The sequence below is a fragment of the Saccharomycodes ludwigii genome, chromosome IV (assembly GCF_020623625.1).
Source record: "Saccharomycodes ludwigii strain NBRC 1722 chromosome IV, whole genome shotgun sequence".
NCBI lineage: Eukaryota > Fungi > Ascomycota > Saccharomycetes > Saccharomycodales > Saccharomycodaceae > Saccharomycodes > Saccharomycodes ludwigii.
In genome coordinates, this window is record NC_060203.1 from 401,539 (window position 1) to 428,100 (window position 26,562).

At 31.4% G+C, this 26,562-nt stretch overlaps 10 protein-coding genes across 10 annotated transcripts; 6 read left to right on the forward strand and 4 right to left on the reverse strand.

Annotated features, from left to right (window-relative positions):
- Positions 1–707: 707 nt before the first annotated feature.
- SDH6 (Sdh6p) lies at positions 708–953 on the forward strand (the record flags this gene model as incomplete). Its single annotated transcript, XM_046077020.1, has 1 exon — positions 708–953. One exon carries the CDS (start codon positions 708–710, stop codon positions 951–953), a length of 246 nt encoding a protein of 81 aa, XP_045934203.1.
- A 141-nt stretch (positions 954–1,094) lies between these two features.
- Positions 1,095–4,898, reverse strand: SCDLUD_003243 (GTPase-activating protein RGA1; the record flags this gene model as incomplete). The annotated part of the gene is made up of 1 exon (XM_046077815.1): positions 1,095–4,898. The coding sequence occupies one exon, from the start codon at positions 4,896–4,898 to the stop codon at positions 1,095–1,097; it is 3,804 nt and encodes a 1,267-aa protein (XP_045934204.1).
- An 853-nt stretch (positions 4,899–5,751) lies between these two features.
- On the reverse strand, positions 5,752–6,420 carry SCDLUD_003244 (putative haloacid dehalogenase-like hydrolase; the record flags this gene model as incomplete). The annotated part of the gene is made up of 1 exon (XM_046077816.1): positions 5,752–6,420. The coding sequence occupies one exon, from the start codon at positions 6,418–6,420 to the stop codon at positions 5,752–5,754; it is 669 nt and encodes a 222-aa protein (XP_045934205.1).
- Positions 6,421–7,311: 891 nt separating this feature from the next.
- Positions 7,312–9,159, forward strand: VPS17 (retromer subunit VPS17; the record flags this gene model as incomplete). The annotated part of the gene is made up of 1 exon (XM_046077817.1): positions 7,312–9,159. The coding sequence occupies one exon, from the start codon at positions 7,312–7,314 to the stop codon at positions 9,157–9,159; it is 1,848 nt and encodes a 615-aa protein (XP_045934206.1).
- A 1,033-nt stretch (positions 9,160–10,192) lies between these two features.
- On the forward strand, positions 10,193–12,721 carry SCDLUD_003246 (elongation factor 2; the record flags this gene model as incomplete). Its single annotated transcript, XM_046077818.1, has 1 exon — positions 10,193–12,721. The coding sequence occupies one exon, from the start codon at positions 10,193–10,195 to the stop codon at positions 12,719–12,721; it is 2,529 nt and encodes an 842-aa protein (XP_045934207.1).
- A 752-nt stretch (positions 12,722–13,473) lies between these two features.
- On the forward strand, positions 13,474–15,642 carry MUS81 (Mus81p; the record flags this gene model as incomplete). Its single annotated transcript, XM_046077819.1, has 1 exon — positions 13,474–15,642. One exon carries the CDS (start codon positions 13,474–13,476, stop codon positions 15,640–15,642), a length of 2,169 nt encoding a protein of 722 aa, XP_045934208.1.
- A 146-nt stretch (positions 15,643–15,788) lies between these two features.
- Positions 15,789–17,747, reverse strand: CIN10 (Cin10p; the record flags this gene model as incomplete). The annotated part of the gene is made up of 1 exon (XM_046077820.1): positions 15,789–17,747. One exon carries the CDS (start codon positions 17,745–17,747, stop codon positions 15,789–15,791), a length of 1,959 nt encoding a protein of 652 aa, XP_045934209.1.
- A 763-nt stretch (positions 17,748–18,510) lies between these two features.
- RVS167 (amphiphysin) lies at positions 18,511–20,064 on the forward strand (the record flags this gene model as incomplete). The annotated part of the gene is made up of 1 exon (XM_046077821.1): positions 18,511–20,064. One exon carries the CDS (start codon positions 18,511–18,513, stop codon positions 20,062–20,064), a length of 1,554 nt encoding a protein of 517 aa, XP_045934210.1.
- An 881-nt stretch (positions 20,065–20,945) lies between these two features.
- SCDLUD_003250 (uncharacterized protein) lies at positions 20,946–23,399 on the forward strand (the record flags this gene model as incomplete). Its single annotated transcript, XM_046077822.1, has 1 exon — positions 20,946–23,399. One exon carries the CDS (start codon positions 20,946–20,948, stop codon positions 23,397–23,399), a length of 2,454 nt encoding a protein of 817 aa, XP_045934211.1.
- A 305-nt stretch (positions 23,400–23,704) lies between these two features.
- UBA2 (E1 ubiquitin-activating protein UBA2) lies at positions 23,705–25,870 on the reverse strand (the record flags this gene model as incomplete). Its single annotated transcript, XM_046077823.1, has 1 exon — positions 23,705–25,870. One exon carries the CDS (start codon positions 25,868–25,870, stop codon positions 23,705–23,707), a length of 2,166 nt encoding a protein of 721 aa, XP_045934212.1.
- Between the last annotated feature and the right edge of the window lie 692 nt (positions 25,871–26,562).

The following is a 26,562-nucleotide window of genomic DNA, read 5'->3' on the forward strand; positions in this document are numbered from 1 at the left end:
GAATAAAGTATTAAACCCCGAGGATGTTGAGTAGAAATAATACGTTTTAACTGTATGGTAATATTTACAAATAGAAATAGAAATATTCGTTGTAAAATTTAATGATTATTTTAAAATTATTATCTCAATTTCATACATACTAAATATTCAAATGCCGAGAAGGTTACGTATGCGTTGGAATTAATTACACCATACACGGAGATAAAGAATAAAAATAAGTTGAGCAATTAAAAATCATGGCTATGCAAATTTATTGCTACGGTTTATTAAGACAAGCAAGCAAAAGTACGCCGTTGTGTGCATGTGTAATCATTTGTCAAAAAAAGGTAAAAATAGAAAAAAAAAAAAAAGAAATAAATAAACTATAGTGGACATCCGAGTTGCTAAACCGGACCTACCTCGGAAATAGTATATTTATTAAATATAATTACAAAAATCAATACGGGAAAGTGTTAACCATCTGTGCATAAAAGTACCTTTTGACTTGTTCAAATACTACTTTTTTGTTTTTTTTTTTGGTCTCTTTGTTGTTTTTTGAGGGGGGGGGGGGGATCAAAAGCTGTTTTCATCTTGGGAAAAAAAAAAAATGAAAAAAAAAAAAAAAAAAAAAATTAAATCAAACTAAATTAAATTAAATCGTACATTGCGACCTAACAGTATCAAGAGCAATTAAAAAACAAAATACAACAAAGAATCAGTATCGCCTAATGACTGCCCCTAAAAAACTAAGTGGCTTGCAAAAACAAGTAGTTTCATTATATCGTAATTGTATTCGTACCGCATATACTAAGCCTACAGAAAACAGGCATCATTTTATTGATTTTACAAGAAAAGAGTTTGGAAAATATAAAAGTTTACCAAAAAAGGAATTTGGTGCCATTGAACATTTGTTAAGGTTGGGTAATAGAAGATTAGAAATGTTATCCCAATCCGAAATTAAAGACATACACTAATACTCAAAGTTAAAATGCTCTATTTGATGATATATATATTAATATATACATTGGGATCGTTTGTAAATAGTCAATAATAAATATCCTGTTAGGTTTTTAATTTTTTTTAATTTTTTTTTTTTTTTTTTTTTTAGATTTATTTTATTGAAATATTCTTTCTTCATGTTTAATAAAAAGTTCCATAATAACATTCTTATGTTGAATATCATTTATTTCATACATACCGGTATAATCTCGTAATATGCTGGGAGCGAAAACTAATGCCAAGTTATGAATTGTCATGAGGTTTTCTCTATTATATTTCGAAACCGTACTTATATGGTGTATAATTGCCTTTAAACAATCAAAATGCTCTTTAGGTAAACCACCAACTAATTTCATCAAAGATTTGACCAATTGGGTATTATTCTCACTATTGGCACTAGTAGTCATACTATTATTTGCAGGATCCATTTTGCTATTGGTGGCAGTTACATTGGTACTATCCCTGGACAATGAAATAAATGGTTCATATAAAGTAAATGGTATAACAGGAATAGGTAATTTTCTTAAATATCTTTTCAAAACTGATGCAAGTACATGAACATCGTTATAATCACGATTATTCTCACATATAAATTTCATTCTATTGTAATCAATAACATTGTCAATCTCCTTTTCAAATGATTCAATAACTATTTTGGATGCAGTTTTTCTATATAAGCCCTCTGTCCGGATAAAAGAATCATTTTTTTCAATTGTGTTTATGCAAAATTGAACAATTGTTGGTAATATTTTATTCTCATATTTACATCTAGAAATCAATGTCATATTGTTTAACAACAACAAGACAGGTTTATTATTATGGATATTATTAATATTACCCACATTGAAATTGTTTAATTGTCTTTCAATGGCGATTAAAGAAGGCATCTTGTTTTCATTGTCACTATGCGAAACACCATTAACGGATGTTAGCTGTGTTTGTTTCTTGTTATTCTGTAGTATTTGTTGTTGTTGTATTGGATCACTTATGGATACCAAATTAACATTATTTTTATTATTTGTACTATTGCTACTAAATATGGCCCTCCAAAACTTAACACCACTATTATTATTATTATTATTATTATTATTGGTATGCGAAGCACTATTTGTACTACTACTTGTAAAACTTTCAGTCTTATTTGTTATATTTGAGGGAGAATAATCTGTATTGTTACTACTGTTATCAATTGACTCATTGGATGAACCACGATTGGCCATTTTTTGTTTTTGAGAAGATAATCCCGAAACTTCTAAGAACAGCCTATCCTTTGTCTTTTTTAAATTATCGATTTCTACCTGCAAAGTTTCCTTAGTATTTTGCATAGTTAATATTTCCATTTTCAATTTTCTTAATTGTAGCATGTAATCTCTCATTTCTAATTCCATAGTATTATCAATATTAGTAACAATACCTTCATTATTAATTTTAAGACTAGTATTTGTGGAAGTAATAGTACTGTTATCAGTATTATTACCATTCTTATCAATTTGACCATTCATAGCATGACTATTGGTATTGGAACCAGTATTGCTATAATTAGGTAACAAACGAGGTGTTTGAGGTAATGATGGGATAGGTATTATAGATGAAGCAGAAGTAACTCTCCTATGTCCATTTATATTGTTCCTACCAATAGTAGCATGATTATAATCATCTAAATTGTTAATAGGTTCAGTATTATTAGCACTGTATAACAAGGGTGTTTTTTGTAATACATTATTGTCACCATTATTATTAGGTGATTTAATATACCCCAAACTACTACCCCCATTTGAACTATTTGATTTTTTGTGGTTTGTGGGTGTCCTATGATTCAAACTGTTCATGGTTAATGATTGCCTAATGCCCCATCCAGTATGCGTATCAGTTTCAGCCTCATTATTACCATGCACATCAAATATTCCTAAGCCTTTTCTTGTGTTACTTGTAGTTCCATTTGGTGTACTATTAATATGGCTAGAAGTAGAAGGGGTAGTGTGATTGCTACTATGGTTTGAAGAAGATGTTTTAAAATGCAATATTTTCCTAGGTGATTTTAAGGATAATGACCTGTTTATTTTTTTTGGAGTGCTATGAACAGAATTGGATGTTGATGCAGAATTATTAATTTTGTTTTTTACATTGTCATTGTTAATAGGAGTGGTTGTACTATTATTTCTTGAATTACCTTTATTACTAGTACGCGTAGCAGCAGTAACAGAACGTATGTTATTAATACCCATGGTAGCCATAGAATTATTATCTGTGGAGTTATTAGGAGGAAGTAATTTAATATCATTTGTAGACACTGATTTATGGATGGAGCTTTTAATAATGGGATTTTTATTTGTTATGAAAGGCATTTTAGTGCTTGCACTATTACTACGGTTCATATTCCCAGTAGTGATCATATCATTATTAGTACTCATAGTGAACAATAATTTTTTATCTGGTGATGGAAGATTTAAATCTGCAAAGCTACCCAAGGTTGCAGTATTGGAATTAGGTGTTCCGATGTTAATTTCATGATAGGCGATATTATTATTATTATTATTATTATTAGTAGTAGTAGTAGTAGTAGTAGTAGTAGTAGTAGTAGTTTTATTATTTCCATAAATATCTATCAGTTCACTACTATAATATTCCCTATCAGTGGTTTTGTTTTTAGTATTATTCTTGTCATCATTAGTATCATTATACATACTATTGTTGTTATCTCTACTATTAATAGGCATGCCAATTTTCACAATGTTATTATCTATATGTACCTCTCTATTTGCTGTGTCACTATACGTTTCATCATCATTATCCCTGTTTTTGTCATCGCTTTCATAAACAAATGCAGACCTATTTGGCGATTTATTTATCACGTTATTACGTAGTGGCGTTTTGTTTAATAATAGCTTTTCGTCTTCTATATTATTCTCCAATGTGCTTTCTAAAATATCATCAATGGAAGCTTTGTGCGAATGGCCAAATCTTCCACCAGTGTTGTTTACCAAATTAGAATTGCCATTGTTATAATTTATTTTCCTTTTAAAACTATTGTTTTCACCATTGTTGTTCTTATTCATGTTATCAGTATCAGTATTGCCATTTTTGTTATCATTATTTTTTTTATTATTTAAGTCTCTAAAGTCCCCTTCATTGTCCTTGTTCTCATTGTAATCATCATCATCATCATCTTCTTCTTCTTCTTCTTCTTCTTCTTCTTCATCATCATCATCATCTTCTTCTTCTTCGACGTTGTTGTCCTCTCCTGACTCATAACCATCACGTAATACCTGAGGTATTATAGGTGCCTTGTCACTTTTTATGCTAATTGGCGCAGCTAAACCAAGAACATTTATATTCTTAGTACTAATGCTTCTAGGAACATTCAGCTTCTCATTACTTTCTATATCTTTAGATTTATTAACATAACTATTCTTGGTAATCGAGATGCTATTATTTCTTCTCGGTGACCTAATAGGAGGCTGCATCATCATATCATCAGGAAGATCAGGTAAATCCTTTTTTGAAATTCTTTTCTTATGTTCATGATGTCGCTTCCTCTTCTCCAATAACTTTTCATGACAATTTATACAATAAAGGCCCTTTTTGGTCTTGGCATATTTCAAATTGGTTATTTTATCTCCACATTTACAACATTTAAAACAAGCGGGACAATAAGCTTCATTACTATTAGACAAAATGATAGCCAGTTCGTCGATTTTGGATCCACAAACTTTGCATGAATCTGAACATTGTAAACAAATCAAAGCACCCGTTCCCAACACTAAAAAGTCACTATCACAGCTCAATGGTTTGTCACATTTATAACAACTAAAACAGTGAGTATGCCATCTATCTCCTCCTAGTTCATAGGCATGACCACCAGTTATGGGTTCTTTGCATCTTTTACATTTGGGATAAGTGAAAACAGTAGTACTATCCATACCGCTAGTGACTGTAGTATTATCAACAGTATTAATTAGTATGTATATATGTATATATAATTGGGTATGCGAGTCTACTGGAGATTATTAAGATGTGGTTGTTTAATTCAACAATTTATTTATTTAATTTTGCTTTACGTGTCCTTTATTTGTCTTGATCTCTCGGTATCCCTCAGAGAATTTAAATGATAGTTTTTTTTTTTTTTCTTTTATATTTATATATATATTCTACTCCTATTAAAACAAGGTAAATTCCTTTCCTAATTTGCTTTCCCTATATTTATAGTACTTTGTGGTATTAAATTCTTAAAAATCAATCAATTATTTCCCTTCTTTTAGTAAGTATTTATTGGTTCATTTGCTTCTATAATTGGAGGCGGGATATAAAGAAAAAAAGAGAATAAAATTAAATAGAATAAAATAAGATAAATAAGTAAGTAAATAAATAAACAAGTATATAATTAAATAAGTAAGTAAATAAATAATGAAATAAATAAATATACACGGTTATAGTATGGTAGATAACCTGAAACACAATTAATGTTCTTTTGTTTAATTTAATTTAATTTAATTTAATTTAATTTAATTTAATTTTTTTTTTTTTTTTTTTTAGTAGTAAAATTCAAGTTACAAAAGCTACCACTTCCTCTTAATAAACCTATAAAAAATATATATATTAAACAGTGACTCAATGTGATACAAGTCTCTCTTATCCGAGGCAATTCGGTATCTGTAAATGCTACAATTAGACAACACCAAATACTATTTGCGCTCCCCTTTTTTTTTTTTTTTTTTTTTTTTTTTTTTTGTCTTTTTCAAAAATACGTCTTTCTATTTTATATAACTTTTTGACCTATATAATCAGTTCGTCCAATCTAGTAATAGTATAATCTACCAAATGCTTATGTTCACTATTATCTGCCACCAAATAACTGTTATTTTCGTTTAATAAAAGAATAGTTATAAAACCAGCATATCTACCACTTTTCATATCATCAATTGAGTCACCTACCATTACCATCTTACCAACATTATTGTTACTGCTACTATCCAATCTATTCTTAATATATAATAACGGTTCAGGCGATGGTTTAGTTGGTTGGAAATCTCTCGTTAAAATATAATCAAATTTGCTATATTTAGTATCAATAAATTTACCAATTAAAGCATTCACAGGTGTTATCTTATTTCTTGTACATATATTTTTAGAAATACTGTTTATGGTTAAATATTCCATTAACTCGTTTAATCCAGGCTGTGGTTGCATCAATTGCATTGCCTTTAGTTCAACTTGTTCGATTCCGTCATTTGCTGCTTTTTGTGATTCCAAAGTTGGTAAACTTTCGATATATTGTAAAATGTCTTTGCTTCTATCGGTCAGACCGACGGCTTGTCTCATTTCTTTAAACATCCAATTTTGTGGCAAACATAAAGTACCATCCATGTCAAAAACAATGCCTTTAATGTTTGTTAACTTCGGGATAGCTGTACTTTTATTATTTGTATGTTTGCTTATGGTCATTACACTTTTATATATTATTTTCCTTTTTATGTTTTTTAATAAGTTTGTGTTATATAAATGAAGTGGAAATCGTAATATTAGAACCATACAACTTTTTATTTTTTTTTTTTTTCGACCTTGTAACAATTGAGTAATCTTATCAAGTGAAGATCTACAAATTGTAAGTGGTAAACGAAAAAAAAAAAAAAAAAAAAAAAAAAAAAAATTACATATGGTATATATATATTTAGGTCTCCTTGTTTTCTCAAGAAGAAATAAAATAATTATTATTGACAAAAGTTAATAAAAAGCAAGGATTTGATTAAGAAAAAGATATAAGATCTGTACGTAAGAAAGGATATCGTGTGATTATTTTTTATGAAAGTAGCAGCTTTGATTTATTCATTTATTCATATTTTTTTTTTTTTCGCTTTGTATAAAATAAAATAAAGCAGCACCGTTTTGGAAATCAATATTGATAAGTAAAAAGGTTACGAATATAATGGAATGTACATTTCAAGTCAATAATTCCACTCCTCTTCTTTCTTTTTCCCCTCTGAAATAAAAAATATTACTAAGAAAGAAAGAAAGAAAGAAAGAAAAAACTAATTAAACCGAGACTCCGTAATATTGAAATCTCGGATAAATGACCTTGAATTAAATCTTAGTATTTCATTTCTAAAAAGCAAGAAAAAAAATAAATGATTAATAAATAAATAAACAAGAACAAACCGAAAAAAAATAAAAGAAGGAGAACATTATTTATATATATATTTTTTTATTTTTTTTTTTTTTTTTTGTTAGTCTTTTTATCACAAATACTGTTCTCTCCTCCTTTATCAATCAAATAAGAAAGAATACTCAGAAAACAAAACAAAATAAATCATATAAGAACAAATTCAGAAAAAAAGAATGCAGAACTCTTATAATAACAACAACAATAATAATAACAATGCTGATGACGATGATTATGATTACGATTATGATAACAACCCCTTTTCACAGTCTTTTCTAGAAACACAAAAGGTACAAAATGAAAGTGAAAATAATACTAACAATCCTAATCCTCCTGAAAATGAACAAAATAAAGATATTATCAGCTCAGATAATAATACAATAGAGAATTACAATACCAACGCTAACAATAATACAATAACAAGTGCCACATTGCAAGAAAATCACAAAAAATTCCTAGCCAAGTATAAACTATTAGTTAAAATCACTAAGTTATCCAGGACTTCAAATCATACTATTACATCAACAACAGGCTCTATTAGTGATAGTAATAAAGGGTTTATTGGTAATAACGGTTCTGCTAACGATATCAATAATGAGTTGATTGTTCACTTAGAGATTAACACTAATTTACCCACATTTAGGAAAAAAATAAACAAAAATATAATCAAGTCCTTTACTGAATTTGAATTATTTCAACAATATTTGATCCAGGATGAGAAATTATCTTGTGAGATATTTCCGCCAGCAATTCCAATGTTTAAGACTTCATACGGTGTCAATAATGAAGAGGATTTATTTCAATTACAAAAATATTACCATGATTGGTTTGAATATAGGATTTGCAAAAACCCAGTTATTTTGAAAAATGAAGAATTAGCTATATTCTTAGAAAGTGATTATAACACCTATTATCCAGTATCTTTAAATAGCGGAGGTGCTACGTTATCTGTATCAAGTTCTAATACACCACTTGCTAATAGTAACAATCCTGCTGAAATGTTAAAAAGAAAAACATTAAAGCAACTACAACCACCATTTGACGAATGTACAGAATTGGCTACACTTAGACCAATGGTTAAGTCTTGGAGAAAAAATTGTCAATTGATTCAAGAGAAACTAGTTAAAGTATGCAAACAGAAGCAAAATGTGTCTATCCAAGAAAATGATTTAGGTAAGAACCTAGGGAAATTAACTGCCAATAATACTGCTATTTCTACGACCACCAATGGTAGTTTGACTAACCTTATGTACAAGAGGTTGGGAAAAACAGTTATTTCCCTTGGAGATTTTGATAGTATTTTAACCACTTTCAATATGGCAACCTTATATGATGGGTTGTATTGGTGTATTAAGGACTTATATAATGTTAAAGAAACATTAACCAATAGACACATATTAATGAGAGATTTAATCAATGTGCAATCCAACTTGAAAAAACAACAGGATAACACAAGAAAATTAAGAGCCAAAAGAGATATAAGCCCTCTCAAAGTAGACGAAGCTATAAGATCTTTACAAAGGATCACGATTATAGAAAATGAATTAAGACACAAATTAGATAAAATGACCAATGAATTATTGGTGGAAAAAGATGAACAGGTTGTTGGTTTCTGGGAAGATCAAAACTTGAAATTTATATCGCAGTATGCTTTGAAGAATATTGAGTATGAAAGGAAGAAATTGAGCATTTTAGAGAAAATTAGAAAAGATGTTAGAAATTGTGATAAAAGAGGTGGACTAAGCAGATTAGGAAGAAAAAATGTTCTGAGTGATAGTACTGATAATAGTAGTAGTAGTGTTAACCCCAATAGGAACAATGATAACGATGGTGATATTAAAGATAACGGTGGAGATAGTTGGTCGGGTAATCGTAGAAGAGATACAATAACCGGCGACATACAAGAAAATCAACAGGTTGATAAAACCGTATCAGATAAAAATAATGACGATAATGATGGTATGGCCGCATTGCTGTCTGCTAAAACTGCAGCCAGTTTATTAGGTCAATCCACTTTCGTGTGACAGGATACATATATATTTGGCAAGTGGATGTTAAATAACGTGATATATAAAATAGTTTTATTTTTATTATTTTTCTTTAAAAGAACCTGCACACTGAACCATTTTTTTTTTTTTTTTACTTTTATCTTGCTTTTATTTAATGTTTCAATTTTGGATAATAAATTTAGAAAAAAACCTAAAGTTCTTTTGTTGGGTTCTTGTAGAAAAATGATGTACTTGAAATGATTTTACCCATACAACAAGATTAAATATCCTCTGAATTTCCTTTATTCATTTTTTTGGAATTAGCGTACGCCGTTTATCAGAGCGTTTCTTATTTATATATACATTAGGATTAGTTACGTGTGTTTCTACAGCAGACAGCCATGTGCACCACTTTAACTAGTCGTTTCTTTTTTTTAAATCGAAAAGCAGTACAACAAATATTTTACCTGTGAATTTATTATAGATCTGCAGTGGTTTCTAATGGTAAAATGGAGCAAACATCAAATTTCCCTTTAATTATCGAAAAAAAAATTAAAAAAAATATTTTTTTAAATTGATGATGAAAAAAATTGTCAAAAAAACAATAAAAAAAAATTTTTTTTTTTAAGACCATAGGGTAATTATGTACAGAAATCATCGTAGAAAAAAGAAATAAGAAATAAGAAAAAAATTTTTATTTTTTTTTTTTGTTTTTTTTTTTTTCCTCTGTTATATACACTTATTATAAAAATAACTACAATTCTAATTAAAGAACAAGCTTCTTTCCTAATTTTTAATTACTTTTCAATTAAAGAAAATTTTTGTTCAGGCTATCTTCCTTTATTTTGTTTTCGCCAATTTCTTCTTTAAAGACATCGCTGCTTTTAGTTTTTTTCCTTCTTCTTCTTCTTTTTCCTTTCTTTCTTCCCTCTTTTTGTTACTTTTTTAACAGTTTTAATATTGTCTCTTCATCTTTATAACATATTTATGCTATTTCTTGAAAAAGCTTCTATATAAATAACATAACCCCAACAACTAACAAACAAATATATAATAATAGATCACAAAGATGGTTGCTTTTACTGTTGATCAAATCCGTAGTTTAATGGACAAAGTTACTAATGTCCGTAACATGTCTGTTATTGCCCATGTCGATCATGGTAAATCTACTTTGACCGATTCCTTGGTCCAAAGAGCTGGTATTATTTCCGCTGCTAAGGCTGGTGAAGCCCGTTTCACGGATACCAGAAAGGATGAACAAGAAAGAGGTATTACTATTAAATCCACTGCCATTTCTTTGTTTGCTGAAATGAGTGACGATGATGTCAAAGAAATCAAACAAAAGACCGAAGGTAACTCCTTTTTGGTTAACTTGATTGACTCTCCAGGTCACGTCGATTTCTCCTCTGAAGTTACTGCTGCTTTGCGTGTTACTGATGGTGCTTTGGTTGTCGTTGATACCGTTGAAGGTGTTTGTGTCCAAACCGAAACCGTCTTGCGTCAAGCTTTGGGTGAACGTATTAAGCCAGTTATGATCATTAACAAGGTTGACAGAGCTTTGTTGGAATTGCAAGTCACCAAGGAAGATTTGTATCAAACTTTCTCTAGAACTGTCGAATCTGCTAATGTTATTATCTCTACCTATGCTGATGAAGTTTTGGGTGATGTCCAAGTTTACCCACAACAAGGTACTGTTGCCTTTGGTTCCGGTTTGCACGGTTGGGCTTTTACCATTCGTCAATTTGCTAACAGATATGCCAAGAAGTTTGGTGTTGACAGACAAAAGATGATGGAAAGATTATGGGGTGACCACTACTTCAACCCAAAGACTAAGAAGTGGACCAACAAAGATACCGATGCTGATGGTAAGAGTTTGGAAAGAGCTTTCAACATGTTCGTTTTAGACCCAATCTTCAGATTGTTTGCTGCTATTATGAACTTTAAGAAGGAAGAAATTCCAGTTTTGTTACAAAAATTGGAAATTGTTTTGAAGGGTGATGAAAAAGATTTGGAAGGTAAGGCTTTGTTGAAGGTTGTTATGAGAAAATTTTTGCCAGCTGCCGATGCCATGTTGGAAATGATTATTATACATTTGCCATCTCCAGTTACTGCTCAACACTACAGAGCTGAACAATTATATGAAGGTCCAGCTGATGATCCAGCTTGTATTGCTATCAAGAACTGTGACCCAACTTCTGAATTGATGTTGTATGTCTCCAAGATGGTTCCAACATCTGATAAAGGTAGATTTTATGCTTTCGGTAGAGTTTTTGCTGGTACTGTCAAATCTGGTCAAAAGGTTAGAATTCAAGGTCCAAACTATGTTCCAGGTAAGAAAGATGATTTGTTTATCAAGGCTATTCAAAGAGTTGTTTTGATGATGGGTAGATTTGTCGAACCAATTGATGACTGTCCAGCCGGTAACATTGTTGGTTTAGTCGGTATCGATCAATTTTTATTAAAGACTGGTACTTTGACCACCTTTGAAAATGCTCACAACATGAAGGTTATGAAATTTTCCGTCTCTCCAGTTGTCCAAGTTGCTGTTGAAGTCAAGAACGCTAACGATTTACCAAAATTGGTTGAAGGTTTGAAGAGATTGTCCAAGTCTGACCCATGTGTTTTGACCTGTATCTCTGAATCTGGTGAACATATTGTTGCTGGTACCGGTGAATTGCATTTGGAAATTTGTTTGCAAGATTTGGAAAACGACCATGCTGGTATTCCTTTGAAGATTTCTCCACCAGTCGTTGCTTACAGAGAAACTGTTGAAGGTGAATCCTCCCAAGTTGCTTTATCCAAATCTCCAAACAAGCATAACAGAATTTACTTGAAGGCTCAACCAATGGAGGAAGAATGTTCTTTGGCCATTGAAGAAGGTAAGATTAATGCCAGAGATGATATTAAAGCCAGAGCTAGAATTATGGCTGACGAATACGGCTGGGATGTTACTGATGCCAGAAAGATTTGGTGTTTTGGTCCAGATGGTAACGGTCCAAACGTTGTCGTTGACCAAACCAAGGCTGTTCAATACTTGCATGAAATTAAAGATTCTGTAGTTGCTGCTTTCCAATGGGCTTCTAAGGAAGGTCCAATTTTCGGTGAACCAATGAGATCTGTCAGAGTTAACATTTTGGATGTCACTTTACATGCTGATGCTATCCACAGAGGTGGTGGTCAAATTATCCCAACCATGAGAAGAGCTACCTACGCCGGTTTCTTGTTGGCTGAACCAAGAATCCAAGAACCAGTCTTTTTGGTTGAAATTCAATGTCCAGAACAAGCCGTTGGTGGTATTTACTCTGTTTTGAACAAGAAGAGAGGTCAAGTTGTTTCTGAAGAACAAAGACCAGGTACCCCATTGTTCACTGTTAAGGCTTACTTGCCAGTTAACGAATCTTTTGGTTTCACTGGTGAATTAAGACAAGCTACTGGTGGTCAAGCTTTCCCACAAATGGTTTTCGACCATTGGTCTACTTTAGGTTCTGATCCATTGGACCCAACCTCCAAGGCTGGTGAAATTGTTGTTGCTGCCCGTAAGAGACATGGTTTGAAGGAAGAAGTTCCAGGCTGGCAAGAATACTACGATAAATTGTGATTCATATTTATCGTGGTTTAATTCATTAAGTTTTTTTTTTCCTCCTCACTTATGTTAATTTATTTTTGTTCCATATCTTATAGTCCATTAGTTTTTTTTTTTTTTTATTGATGGTGTTTAACCTTTTATATATATATATATATATATATTGTACTGTGTAAACGTTTTTTGTTTTTAATTATTTTACTTTGAAATCAAAAATAAAAATATATTTATATATATATATATTATGTAATTTTTGTGTTTATTTAAGAAATTATTCTTGTTACGTGTTCTTGATTCTTGTATGATGGATGGTTTAAGTTGATTGTACAAAAGTTATTCGATTCCGGCGCTTTTTTTTTTTTTTTTTTTTTTTTTTGTTTAGTTATATTTATTTTAAAGTCGCGAAAATTGTTGTATTGGATACCACATTGCTCTATTGTTTTTGTTTTATTTACATGTTTATTTGGTTTTTTTTTTTTGCCTTGTTTTACAGATTATAAAAAGACTCGATCAATTTACAAAAAAATATTGGTTATCTATCAGATATATCACTACAAAATCTATAAAGTATTGTAAGATACTGAGCTAAACACCAGTATACAAACACATATTATCTTCATTGTCATCATCAAATGTTATTGAGAAAAGATATATAAAAGAAAATCAAAAATATCAAAGAAGCACACAAGCAAAGCTACAATATTGGCAACGACTATACAACAAAAAAAAAAAACACCAAAGTGAACGAATTAAAACCATATTAAGAGATGGATAAAAAAAATTTTTTTATAGAAGCACTAGGGAAATGCATAAACGATTTAACACCACAACAAGACAAAATGTTATTATGCTATAAAAAAGCAATGTCCAATCTTAAAAATTATAAAGAGCCATTACCCGATGTCGAGTCATTACAGAAAGTTAAAGGTATTGGGCCAAACACTCAAAGGAAAATTAAGGAAGTTTTAAGTTCCGAAGACTTTCACAATTCAGACCCAAAGAGCGTAGCCACCCTTACCGGTGTGGATTCGAGTCCTAGTACTATTATTGGACTTGATAAAGAGGTCGATATTCATGTTGCTAACAGGAAAGGTACTAGTAAAAATAAACGCAAAATATTGGAGTCTATTGAAGGAGGAATGGAGAAGGAAGTTGATAATTTTGCTGTTTCTTTGGATATTACAAAAAAAAAGAAAAGAAAAGTATCTAAAAAAAGAAGATATGTTCCTTCAAAAAACAGTGGTGGATATGCAGTATTATTGGCTCTATTATCATTATTTTTTGAGGCTAAAGATGGTGCAACGAAATCAGAGGTGATAGATATAGCTACTAATTTTTGTTCTTCCTCATTTAGTAGTAACCCATCGGCAAATGATTTTTATAATGCTTGGTCATGCACAAAAACTTTGGTTAAGCATGAGTTAGTCCTCGAATGTAATGGTAAACGTAAGCCACAAAGGTATAGATTAAGCGAAACTGGATTTGAATTGGCTTTGAGTATGAAAAAAATCGATAACATCGTTTTTGAAAACGAGAGTTATTTTAACAGAAAACTGAGGGCAGAACAAAACACATATAAACAAGGATCCAAATCTAGCACCAAACGAAAACCAACATCTAGTGGTTCTAGTACCTCTAGCTTTAGTGATATCTCTGAAAATGACCACGTAAATGATAAATCTGCCAATACTAGTGATGAAATGACAGCCAATCTAAGTGATTTATTGAGTGCCATACTAAAGAAAAATACTACTACTACTGCTACTACTTTAGGACAAGTAAATAATAAAAAAGCATGGGAAAATCCTATTTCTTTAAATAGAAACAATTCAACTGATTTGGCTAGTTATACCAATGGACACACTTACAATTATAAAAAGGAAAATAGACCCCTTTTAAGAATGAACACAATAGCTACAGAGACAGTAACTGAGCATATAGATAATATTAACGACGGTAGTATTCTTATGGATCACAATAATCCACAAAATATCCAACCATTAAAAGGCTTCAATGATCAGATACTGAGAGCAAGGTTCGAAGGCATTAATTACCAATTATGGGAGCCTGGCTCGTATGATATTGTCTTGTATATAGATCAAAGAGAAATAAAAGCGCAAAATCAGCGAGATTTTTTTTCAAAAGCACTAAGGACGAGAGGTGTGTATAATGAAATTAAAAGTTTGAATTTGAGTGATATGTTGTGGGTAGCAAGGCATAAAAAAACGGGGGTTGAGTGCTGTTTAAATTTCATGATTGAGCGTAAGAGATTAGATGATTTTGCATCCAGTGTAAAAGATAATAGATTTCTAGATCAAAAGCATAGACTCTTAGAAACTGGGTGTCAAAACATATTTTATTTGGTAGAGGAAACCACTAGCAGACCATTACAACACATGGCAGGTGCTTTGAAGACTTCCATTTGGCATACAATTATATATTCAGGGTTTCATGTGAAACGAACAAGCAATTCAGATGATACTGTAGCTTGGCTAGTTAGTTTGCATAAAACAATAGTAACATATTATCAAGACAAAAAAATTTTGATGTTATCCCCAAAAAGTTTTTCCAAAAAAAATGAATATAGGGAAACTTTAAATAAATTCAGGAATCAATTCGAACGAAAAAACAGTAATATTGAGTGCTGTCACAAGTTCGAGCATTTCCAAGAGGTTTTAGGTAAGTCTTCTCTATTAACTGTAAAAGAGCTGTATTTAAGGTGTCTATTGGCAGTCAAGGGGGTTTCGTTAGATAAAGCTTTAGCTATTCAATCAGAATTTCCCACATTAAAATCGTTATTAATGGCTTATAGATGTTGTAAAACTGAGTTGGAAGCCAGCAGGTTAATTATGGATGTTTTAAAGGATATGCCTGGTAATAAAAAAATTGGAAAATCTTTATCAAATATTATATATAAAACGTTTGGAGAACAATAATTATGTTTTTATTTTTTTTTTTTTTTCTTCTCCATTATCGTTACACATTAAAAGAAAAGAGAGAGAGAGAGAGAGAAAAAAAAAAACATTTCATAAACATATTTTTACACAGCTCACATGAAAAAATGCAATATTTATATCCATAATTATATATGATACTTCCTATAAACGTAATTGACATCTACTCCATTTTCTTTATTGAAAATTTGCCCAATCTCTTCCAAAGATAATCCTTTAATTTCAGGGTAATACATGTAAGTGAAAATCCAACTCAATATAGTCATGAATAAAAAAAAAAGCATTGTACATGATTTCCCCATGTAATTCATAAAAGATAAATATGTTATAGAAACAAAGAAATTGGTGCTCCAATTAACTACCGATATACATGAAGAACCAAAACTTCTTTTATTTAGGGGTAAAAAAGATACGCTATTCCAAGGGACATTACCCATTGCAGCTGCATATCCAAAAACATAAATGGTCAATGCTACTAATAATATTCTTAAAATTTCCTTATCGTCCGCACGAAATTCTTCGAAAGCATAGGAAGATAATAATAAACCCAATGCCATGACTGGTATAGTATATAGTAGCATTCTTCTAGATCCTATGTTATCGATATAATTTAGAGCAAACAACGTTCCAATGTAATTTGTGAAAGCTACAATAACTGCAGGAACTAATGGGTTTGAAGTAAGTGGTTGAAAAATTATGGCGCTGTAATACATAAAAGCGTTAAATCCAACAATTTGCTGGAAAAACATCAAGATACAACCAACAGTTAAAGCCTTTTTAGTTCTTGGATCACAAATATTACCATCATAATTATTGGGGTTATTTAATTGTTTTTGCAATAAGTTTTGAAGTAAAGATAAATCCAATCGAATGTCACTAGATCTTCGTAAAAAGTTTTGTCTGAAAACTATATTTCTTGATAATGGCGTGGTGGAATTCTCCTCGTCGTCGATATGTGATGTTGGTAGAATTGAGGGAGTTCCATCTGTAAATGGTAAATTGATAAGAGCACCGGGATTAGGATCACTGTAGCGGGGGTTACTGATGGTGCCGGTGTTATTGTTACTAGTGTTTTCGTTATTCTGAGAAACTATTGACGGTAGTAAATAGGAACGAGAATATTTTGATAATTTTAAAATATCCTTAACAATCCTATATAATTTATAATCAACTTGTTCTCTAGTAGCATATGGATATATTAAACTTAAAGAGTCATGTGCTTCTTTTAATAACCCTTTGGATACCAAATATCTGGGTGATTCAGGTGAAAATGGTAATAAAATTAAAACTAATATAGCAGGTATAGACGATAATAACAATAGGATTCTCCATTTATGATGTCCGCGGTTATTGATGTTTATGCTTTCGGTGTTTCCTTTGATGAGTAGTAGTGATAAAAGGTTGGCTAGTAGCTGGCCACCAGTGATAGCAATAGTGTTTAAAGTCATTAGAGCGCCTCTTATTTTATTGGGTGAAATTTCACATAGGTATAAGGGGCCTACCTGAGTAGCCACACCAATGGAAACACCCACTAAAAAACGGCCTATAATTAGTTGTAGCAAGTTGAAAGACAAAAACATTATAACAGAACTAGCAATGAAAATAAACATACAATATTTAAAGGTTGGTTTCCTGCCGTATGTGTCTGATAATTTATTACTTAGTATACTCCCTACAATAGAACCTAAACATGTCACACTGGTGATCAATTCTTTATGTAAATCTGAAATATAGGGCAAATGTAAATCATCTGGTTTAATATCTATCAAAACACCTGATATGACACCCGTATCATATCCAAACAAAAGACCGCCAAAAGTGGCACATATTAGAGTTGTTGTTGCTTCTTTTGTTATCCTAAAGGGTAAGTCATCTATATCTGAGCCTGTTTCCTGGGATATTTGAGAAAATACAGAATATAAATCAAAATTTGCTTGGGCATTGAAATTGGACTCGTCCTCTTCAGCTCTTTCTTCCAATAATTGAGGTATTATAACTTCTGGTGCTTCATCTTCAAAATCAACGTTACTGTCTTCTATAGAGTTTCTTGGATTTTGTTCAAAACATTCGATATTTCCTTGAACCATTTTTATTATTATTTCTATCGTTATTGTTATTATCACTAATGGTATCTAGTGCGCTATTGAGTCAAAATCAATGATTCAATTTTGATTTTGTAATAATTGGTTGGCCTTTTTCTTTTTATTTTTTTTTTTGTTTAAAAATTTGTGTATTTTCTGGTTTGGTATCAGCAATAGTCCGCAGCCAATCCGAACTCTTATAGAATGACCGCTTATTAGAAAGGAAAGAGAGTTATAAATTGAAAAAAACACGTGCTTAGATATGATATTCTGCGTGGAGAAAGAGAGAGAGGACACTTAGCTACTCGCCATTGACTTACTATTTAAACTTTGTCGGATTTAAGGTTAAAAAGGTTCTTTTATTAAAAAAAAATAAAAAAAGGGGGAAGGGGGGGTAAGAATTAAAAATTAAAAATTAAAAATAAAAAATAAAAAGTGAACATGGCCTTCAGACACCTGCGTACAATACAAATAAAAAAAAAAGAGAGATTACTAATGGCTTATTTTCTAAAGCTATTTCTGCCTGGTTTTTTCACACTAATCTTTTTATACGGTTGTCAAAAATATTGGTAAGAAAATATACATTTTTTGATAACATGTTTAGCTCATAACAAACAGACCAACTCTTTGAATTCTTTTTTTTTTTTTTTTTTTTTTTTTTTCTCTTTTTTAGATATATATTACCACTTTTCACCTTTTTTTACATTTGCCTTGCTTATACCTAACCATTAAAAAAAAAAAAAAAGCATCAGCCTATAAAAAAATTAAGATGAGTTTTAAAGGGTTTACAAAAGCTATTACAAGAGCCCCTCAGCAATTTCGTCAAAAAATGCATATGGGTCATGTAACAAGTGACCCAGTGTATGAAGACGCTGAACGTAGATTTAAAGAAATAGAACTGGAAACCAAAAAATTAAGTGAAGAAAGTAAAAGATATTCTAATGCAGTTAATGGAATGTTAAACCACCAAATTGGTTTTTCTAAAGCTATAGAAGAAATATATAAGCCAATCAGTGGGAAGATGAGTGACCCTAATTCTACGGTTCCTGAAGATAATCCTGAGGGTATTGATGCTTGTGTTCAATATAGAGAAATTGTTGCCGATTTACAAAAAACATTGAAGCCAGATTTAGATTTGATTGATGAAAAAATTGTCAAGCCAGCTCAAGAACTATTGCGTATTGTCAACGGGATTAGAAAAATGGCCACTAAAAGAGCACATAAACAACTAGATTTGGATAGACGTTTAAATACGGTCAAGAAATATGAGGAGAAAAAGGAGCCATCTGCCAAAGATGAGGAAAGACTATACAAAGCACAATGTGAAGTTGAAGCTGCACAACAAGAATTTGATTATTACAATGACATAATGAAGGTCCAATTACCCGAATTATTTTCATTGCAGAATGAATTTTTAAAGCCAATGTTTGTTTCATTTTACTACATGCAATTGAATATTTTTTATACTTTATACACAAAATTCCAGGATTTACAAATTCCATATTTTGACTTAGAAAGTGACATTTTAGAAGCTTTCCAGGCTAAAAGAGGTAATGTCGAGGAACAAGCAGACGCTCTATCTATAACTCACTTTAAATTGGGCTATTCAAAGGCCAAGTTGGAAATGACGAGAAGAAGATTTGGTAAAGATAGCGAAATGGCTTCTCCGAACTCACCACTTTCTCCCGGGTATACCGGTTTAAACGAAGAGGGTGGGTATCCTGCTGCTGGTACTGCTCCTACTTACGGTGGTGCTCCTGTTTATGCAGGTGCTGCTGGCACTGCGCCACAAGGTTATCCTGGCACTGCACCACAAGGTTATCCTGGTACTGCACCACAAGGTTATCCTGGCACCACACCACAAGGTTATCCCAATGAAAAGGCTTATTATCAACCTCAACAGCCGGCTGCTGGTGCTTTACCAGGATACGGTGGTATTCCTCCTGCTACTGCTGCTGCCGCTGTTACTGCTGCCAATCCTGCTACACCACAAGGGTATCCCAATGAAAAGGCATATTATCAACCTCAACAACCAGCAGCTGGTGCTGTCCCAGGATATACTGGTGCACCAGCCGGTGTAGCTGCTACTGCTGCTGTTGCACCACCTGCCTATAGCTCTCCAGCCTCACCATCTGCTCCAGCGGGTGAAACTTGTACTGCATTGTATGAATATCAGGCGCAAGCTCAAGGTGATTTAAGCTTTCCAGCAGGTGCCGTTATCCAAATTATACAAAAAACGGCAGATGCAAATGAATGGTGGACTGGTACTTATAACGGACAAACTGGTGTTTTTCCAGGTAATTATGTTCAATTGAATAATTAATTGAATGGTTTTAATATATATATATACGTGTCTTTTTTCTTTTTTTTTATTTTTTTTTTTTTATTTTAAAAAAAAAAACCCTTTAAATGTGTCATATAAACATATATGGATGTTCTTTATCAGTATTAATATCATTTTATTTTTATTATTATTATTATATTATTAGTTAATAACCAGTTAAGGATATATGAAATGTGATAAATTAGACCTTTTCCAACGGTTATGAAAATAGGCGCATGAGAGAGACGGTAAGGCTGGGCAAGAAAGGAAGCGCTAATCTTGTAATTTGTTTTTTTTTTTTTTTTTTTTTTCTTTGGTTTAATTTGAGGTGTGCTGCATATGTTTCTATTGATTTAGTTTATTGTTTTGGTTATTTTGGGAAATATGCCAAGTAGAAAGAGAGGCAGAGACGGTAAATGAAAAAAATAATAATAATAAAGAAGGCGTACCCTTTGTGGCTGGGTAAGCTTTTCCATCGAATAATTTTTTGTTTTTTGTTTTTTTTTTGTTTTTTTTTTTATATTTTTTTCATTTGTAACATCCGTAATAATTAACTTCTTCCTTTTCCTTTTCTTTCTTTTACGTTTAATATTTTCTGGAACATATCACAAAAAAAAAAAAAAAAAAAAAAAAAATAAATAAATATAAAGAAAAATAAAATTATAGTCTACAAGCAAAACAATTGAATTTATAAACCTTAAAACAAAGCTAAATAATTTAGTCAGAATAATAATAGCCTCAAAATTAACTAAAAATAAATTTCTTTTTTTTATTTTTGTTTTAATAATAGGTTAACACAAAATAGACTTATAATTGTAATTAATTAATATCCTCCCGTAACAATAATAACAACAACAATCTAATTGTATAGAATCAAAACAATGGAAACATCATCCCCTAACAAGAACTTGGGTTCATGGCTAAAATTTATGAATAATCCCAAATCTTTATCAACGGATTCGTTTGCAACACCTAATAGTAACCCCACTATTACCACTAATAATAGAATTGGTAATACTAGACCAAAATTGTCTAAAAGTTTTAGTAGCAATAATAAAATTGTATTACCTCAACAAAAATCACAGCAAACACAAGATACATTACAATATGATATCCCTAACAGTAATAATAATAATAATAATAATAATAACATGGCAAGTTATAAACAATACAGGGATGATTTTCTAAAGCAACGGCACAGTTTTCATGGGCGGGTGTTTGGTGTGACATTGCAAGAAAGCTTAAGTACCGCAAGTGCAGAAGTTATTGTACAATCTGAATCTGTAAGCTTTGGTAAAATACCCGTGGTTGTGGCCAAATGTGGTGCTTTTTTGAAGAGTAATGGTTTAAACACACAAGGGATTTTCCGTATAGCTGGTAATAGTAAAAGAGTCAAAAATTTACAATATATGTTCTCAACACCAGATTACGGTGTAAAGTTTAATAACTGGGAATCTTTTACTGTACATGATGCGGCTACCATCTTAAGAAGATATCTAAACAACCTAGAGGAACCACTAATACCTATTGCTTGTTACAATAAATTTCGAGAACCCTTGATTAGCAAACCCAGGATTTTGAAAAATATGCAAAGAGGTGGTTCGAACTTTATCAGTAGGGATCAAGAGAACTTATTGAAAAAGCAGGGGAAAGAATTGGAAGAAATGAAAAATTCAATAACAGAACAAGAATATAGAAGAAGAAGAAAGTCAAATCATCATAAAAGGAAATTGATCAGAGATATAAGGTATGCCTTAAAGAGTTATGAAAAATGTTTCCACAATTTAAACAAAGACTCTAAGCAGTTACTAATATATTTATTAGATTTATTAAGTTTGTTTTCTCAACATTCTGATAAAAATTTAATGACTTCCAAAAATTTAGCCGCCATTTTCCAACCTTCTATATTATCTCATCCAGACCACGATATGGATCCTAGAGAGTATGAAATTTCTAGGTATTGCGTTGAATTTTTAATTGATTTCTCGTATAAATTGTTACCACATTTACTAAAATTGGGCGAATATAAGGCGAATTCGAATCCGATTGTTGCCCCCACTCCCATTTCCACTGTTGGTACCACCAAAAACAATGTGCCGAAAACAGATCATTCTAGCAATGGTAAGCTACCCGCTATTATAACAACAACCAGCCCATCAGAAGGTGCAAATATTGTAAATACTAGATCTCTTGATAATAGATCAATAGAGAGAGTTGGTTCGCCAATGTTACCACAGCCAAGAAAGGCTATTTCTCCCCTGTTAAATACTCGTAAACTGCATGTTAAAACAACAAGACCACATAGTAAGTCTTTATCATCAAAACCAGCTATATTGCCCGATGTATTAATTATTAAAAATAGGAGTAGTATTTGGATGGATTCAGCACCTGATGATGAATTGGATGATGATGATTATGATGATGATGATGATGACGATGATGACGGCGACTATGATTATTATGACCATTACTATGGTGTCAAAGAAAAAGAACGTGTAAAACATACTATCAAACAGAAGCCCCACACTTTTCAACATAACAGCAATAATCAGCGAAAAATTGAAGCCTCTGCAGCTAGTAATATAGACAGCGAAGACAGCAGTTTCGATGATTTGACTAATTCATTTTCTGAGAATCAGTTGGAACTTGCAGCAGGAGACCTGAAAAAAAGCAACAACAACAGCCACAGCACGTTAGATGGTATTATTAGGAATGTACAAAGCGGATATGCCAATTCTGCAGACCATACAGCAGCAAAAAACATAAGGAATCAATTATTTTGTGCAAACGCCAATACTTCCAACAGTGTTAATTCTGTCATATCTGCTACTAACAATAATTTAAGCGTTCCGAATTTGTCTATACCAAGAGTCCGAACAAAAAGATCCACAAGTAGTCTAAATTTAAACTCTAGCATTAGCAATAGCTATAGCCCAGTGACACCAATATTTGCTCCCAGCCCATTAACTGGTAGTAACTCCGATCAAGATAATGTAGTGACTGTCATACCACGCAATTTTATAGATACTAATGAACAGCAGCAATGTGCTGTTGACACCAATGGTGCCTCTAATCACAGCAGTGCTTCAACTACACCAATTACGCCCACGGCTAACGCTACACATATAAATAATCACTCTGCTACAATTTCTAATGATAATAATGGCAGCTCAACTACCAAGTGTACTGCCACAGCAACCAATGTAAAAATAACCAGTTTCCCATCGGATGCTGACGAAAACTTCTTGAGGCCACTAAAGCCACACGGAAATGGTGTTAAAACTAAAAAAAGGGATTCTTGGTTTCAGCGGATAAGAAGTCATTCACCAATTTAGCATGAATTTTTCAATGCATAGTTAGTTTTGATGGAGGAGGGGGGAAGTGAGTTAATAGTATTTAGTGGGTTGTTTTATTTTAATTTTTTTTTTATTTTTCTTTTTTTTTCTTTTTCTTTTTTTTTTTTTTTTTTTTTTTTTTTTTTTTTTTTTTTTGAGATTTGTCTTATGTATATTTGTATGTATTTTAAGCCTGATTATTATGTTTACAATTATAACGATTACTTTTTATACGGATTATAATATATGCATATATTTATTAAATAATTAAAAGGAAAAAAAAAAGATGGAAAAATTACATTCATCTAATCCAAATCAATAATAACATCTTCATGGTCTTTTGATTGTCGAATTTCACCTCTAGTCTTCTTTGTGGGTGGTTCAATTCCAGTTTCAGCGGAAATATCAGTTTCGTCATCATATAAAATACTATGTTTAGTTGTATTTCCCTCCTCCTCCTCCTCCTCCTCCTCCTCATCAGCATCACCGTTAAAATCCATAATTAATTCATCATCACTGTCATCAATATCAATAACACCATTATCCTCATCGTATTCTTTAATTTGAGATTTGTTGTCGTTGATATCCGTTGTTTCGTCCATACTTATTGACTTTAGTGGCTTAACCAATGGAAGTTCTATATCTGGCAATATCAAGCTAGGTTTATGATCGGCATTAATATTGTCATTGCAGATTTGGAAATAAAGTTCCAAAGGCTTTCTAAATTTACCAGCATCGTTGCCATCTTCATCAGTGATCAGCAAAATATTACCGTTGGATATTTTTAAGTCTCTGATTAGGGTTTTATTCAGTAGATCATCGAAATCGGCATCGTATAATAATCTGCCACTATTAATGTCCATTATCGAGATACTTTCTGCATTGGTATATCCATATTTGGAAACAAGATTATCGATTAAATCACTCAAAACAATAGAATTACAACTATCGGCACCATTACCATTACCGTCTTCGGCAATTTTTAATAATCCGCGCATAACGGTTGAACAAACTACGCAATTTTGGTTGGGTTTAGTCACTTGTGTTGTCGTTATATATTTATTATTATTTCCCAATTTACCAGCTTTAGCAGTAAATGCAATAGAGAGGTTGGAAGTAATATCGTTGGTATCCTTATCAGAATACAAAGTTGATGAAGACGTTAGAAATTTTAATGAGGATAAGGAGGATAGTCCAGCAACAATAGCATTGGTGGTGGCAATTGCTGGTATAATATTCCCTGCAATCTGTTTAATATCAAAAATGGACAAAATGGGAATATTGAAAACAAATGATCTTAAGTTGGCTGCTGTGGCTACAAATTCTAAAGTGTCTTGATCATCTTTATCAAATTCGATGCACACTTCGTTATCCTTGTTGTTATTCTCGGAGGAAGAAGCCAATGATAACAATTTACGATATCTTTTAATCAACACATGAGCAACTTCAATAAATCTGATGAGATTATCGTTGATGTCCCAAACATTATTTAATTTTAAAATTTTATTGTTGCTGTTGATCTTCATTTTGTTGATGGTGTCGTTAATCAATTCTTGTGATAGGGGGGATGGTTTATTCTTGTTGTTGCTTCTACTATTGTTATTATATAAAGTGCCAATAGATAATAACTTTTTAATATCTTGTACAAATAATTTAGTTAATAAATGTTGAATAATCTGGTTTATATTGTTATTGGTACTAGTGTTTGTTATTTCCAGTTGCAAGCTTTTCAGTTCATTGGTTTCATTTTTAATTCTTTCAATTTCTTTAGGATCAGTACTACCAAAGTTGTGATTATTGTTATTTTCAATAGTAGTATCTGAAGTGAAGAGCTGCTGGAACAAAAAATCCTTAGCCCAGACAATGCAATGTATGGGCTGAGAAGGAGTGGATCTAATGGTACAAACGGGGAAAGTCTTGGGTAATTCTTTGGTGGTGCAATCAAAACATTCTGTTAAGTGCGGAACCATTGGTTGAATGTATCCATCAAACCCACTAGTGCCGCTTTCCAATAATTTTTTATTTAAAAATTGGGACATTTTATTAACATATCTTCTAGCTTGTAGATTGTCCAATGCATTCACAAAAAAATCGAATTGATTAAACCAATCAATGGTAAATATCTCTGGATCCATAATATTGCCCTGGTAAGCAACTAATTTGGTATTTGTATTAAAATATTCTACGGCCTTAACGGCTGTTGTTGATTTTGGTGTTTTAATATCACGGTGTCTAAACAAAAACTGTCTGTTTAAGTTTGATAAATCAATGGTATCTAGATCAACTACATGGATTTCGCCATACTGAAGTAACACTAAGTCCTTTAATAACTCACAACCAATACCACCAGCACCAACTAATAACAGTTTTGTATCCCTTAGTTTGGAGAAGTGTTGGGAAGTGTTATTATTTTTGAAAGCGTTAAGTATTTTTGGTACATTTGATCTTCTTTGAGTTACTGCTTCAATCATTTTTACTGAGTTGATTTATGTTTATATTTCTTTTTCTTATATTGATATAGTAATGTTAATAAGAATTTTCCTCTTAGTCATAATGTAGTTATTATCATATTACTTTTGCATTTTGTCACGTACAAGTTAATTTTTACAAAGAAAACAAAAAAGAAAACAAAAAAAAAAAAAAAAAAAAAAAGGCAAATATCCCGTATAAAATGATATAAAAGTAAATTACTGATATCCGAAGCATAAGGATATAAAGTATATCGCACAATTAAATATATATATTTTTTTTTGTTTCAGTCGATAATATTTATCCTGCCAAAGACAGCTTTTCAAACAATGGTTTAAAGAAAAGAAAAAAAGAAAAAGAAAAAAGATTGTAAATCTCGGATCCGAGGGGCCTATTACTTATATTACACGATGGATATATTCCGAAAATCGGGACTTTCCCCTTTTATTTGATTTTAATTTGCTTGCTAGCTCGGCCCCGTAAATAATTTTTATTTTTTTATTTTTTTTTTGACGCATGGCTAAAATTGTACTAAAAGAGTAAAAAGAAAGATTGTCCTTTATTTTTTTTCATAGTTAGATCTGTAAAATAGGAGTTATATTTAATAATAATAACAATAACCTGTCAAGTAATTAATTGGTTAACTTTTAAGAAAAGCAAAGAAAAGGATATATTTTATATTACAATTAATTCA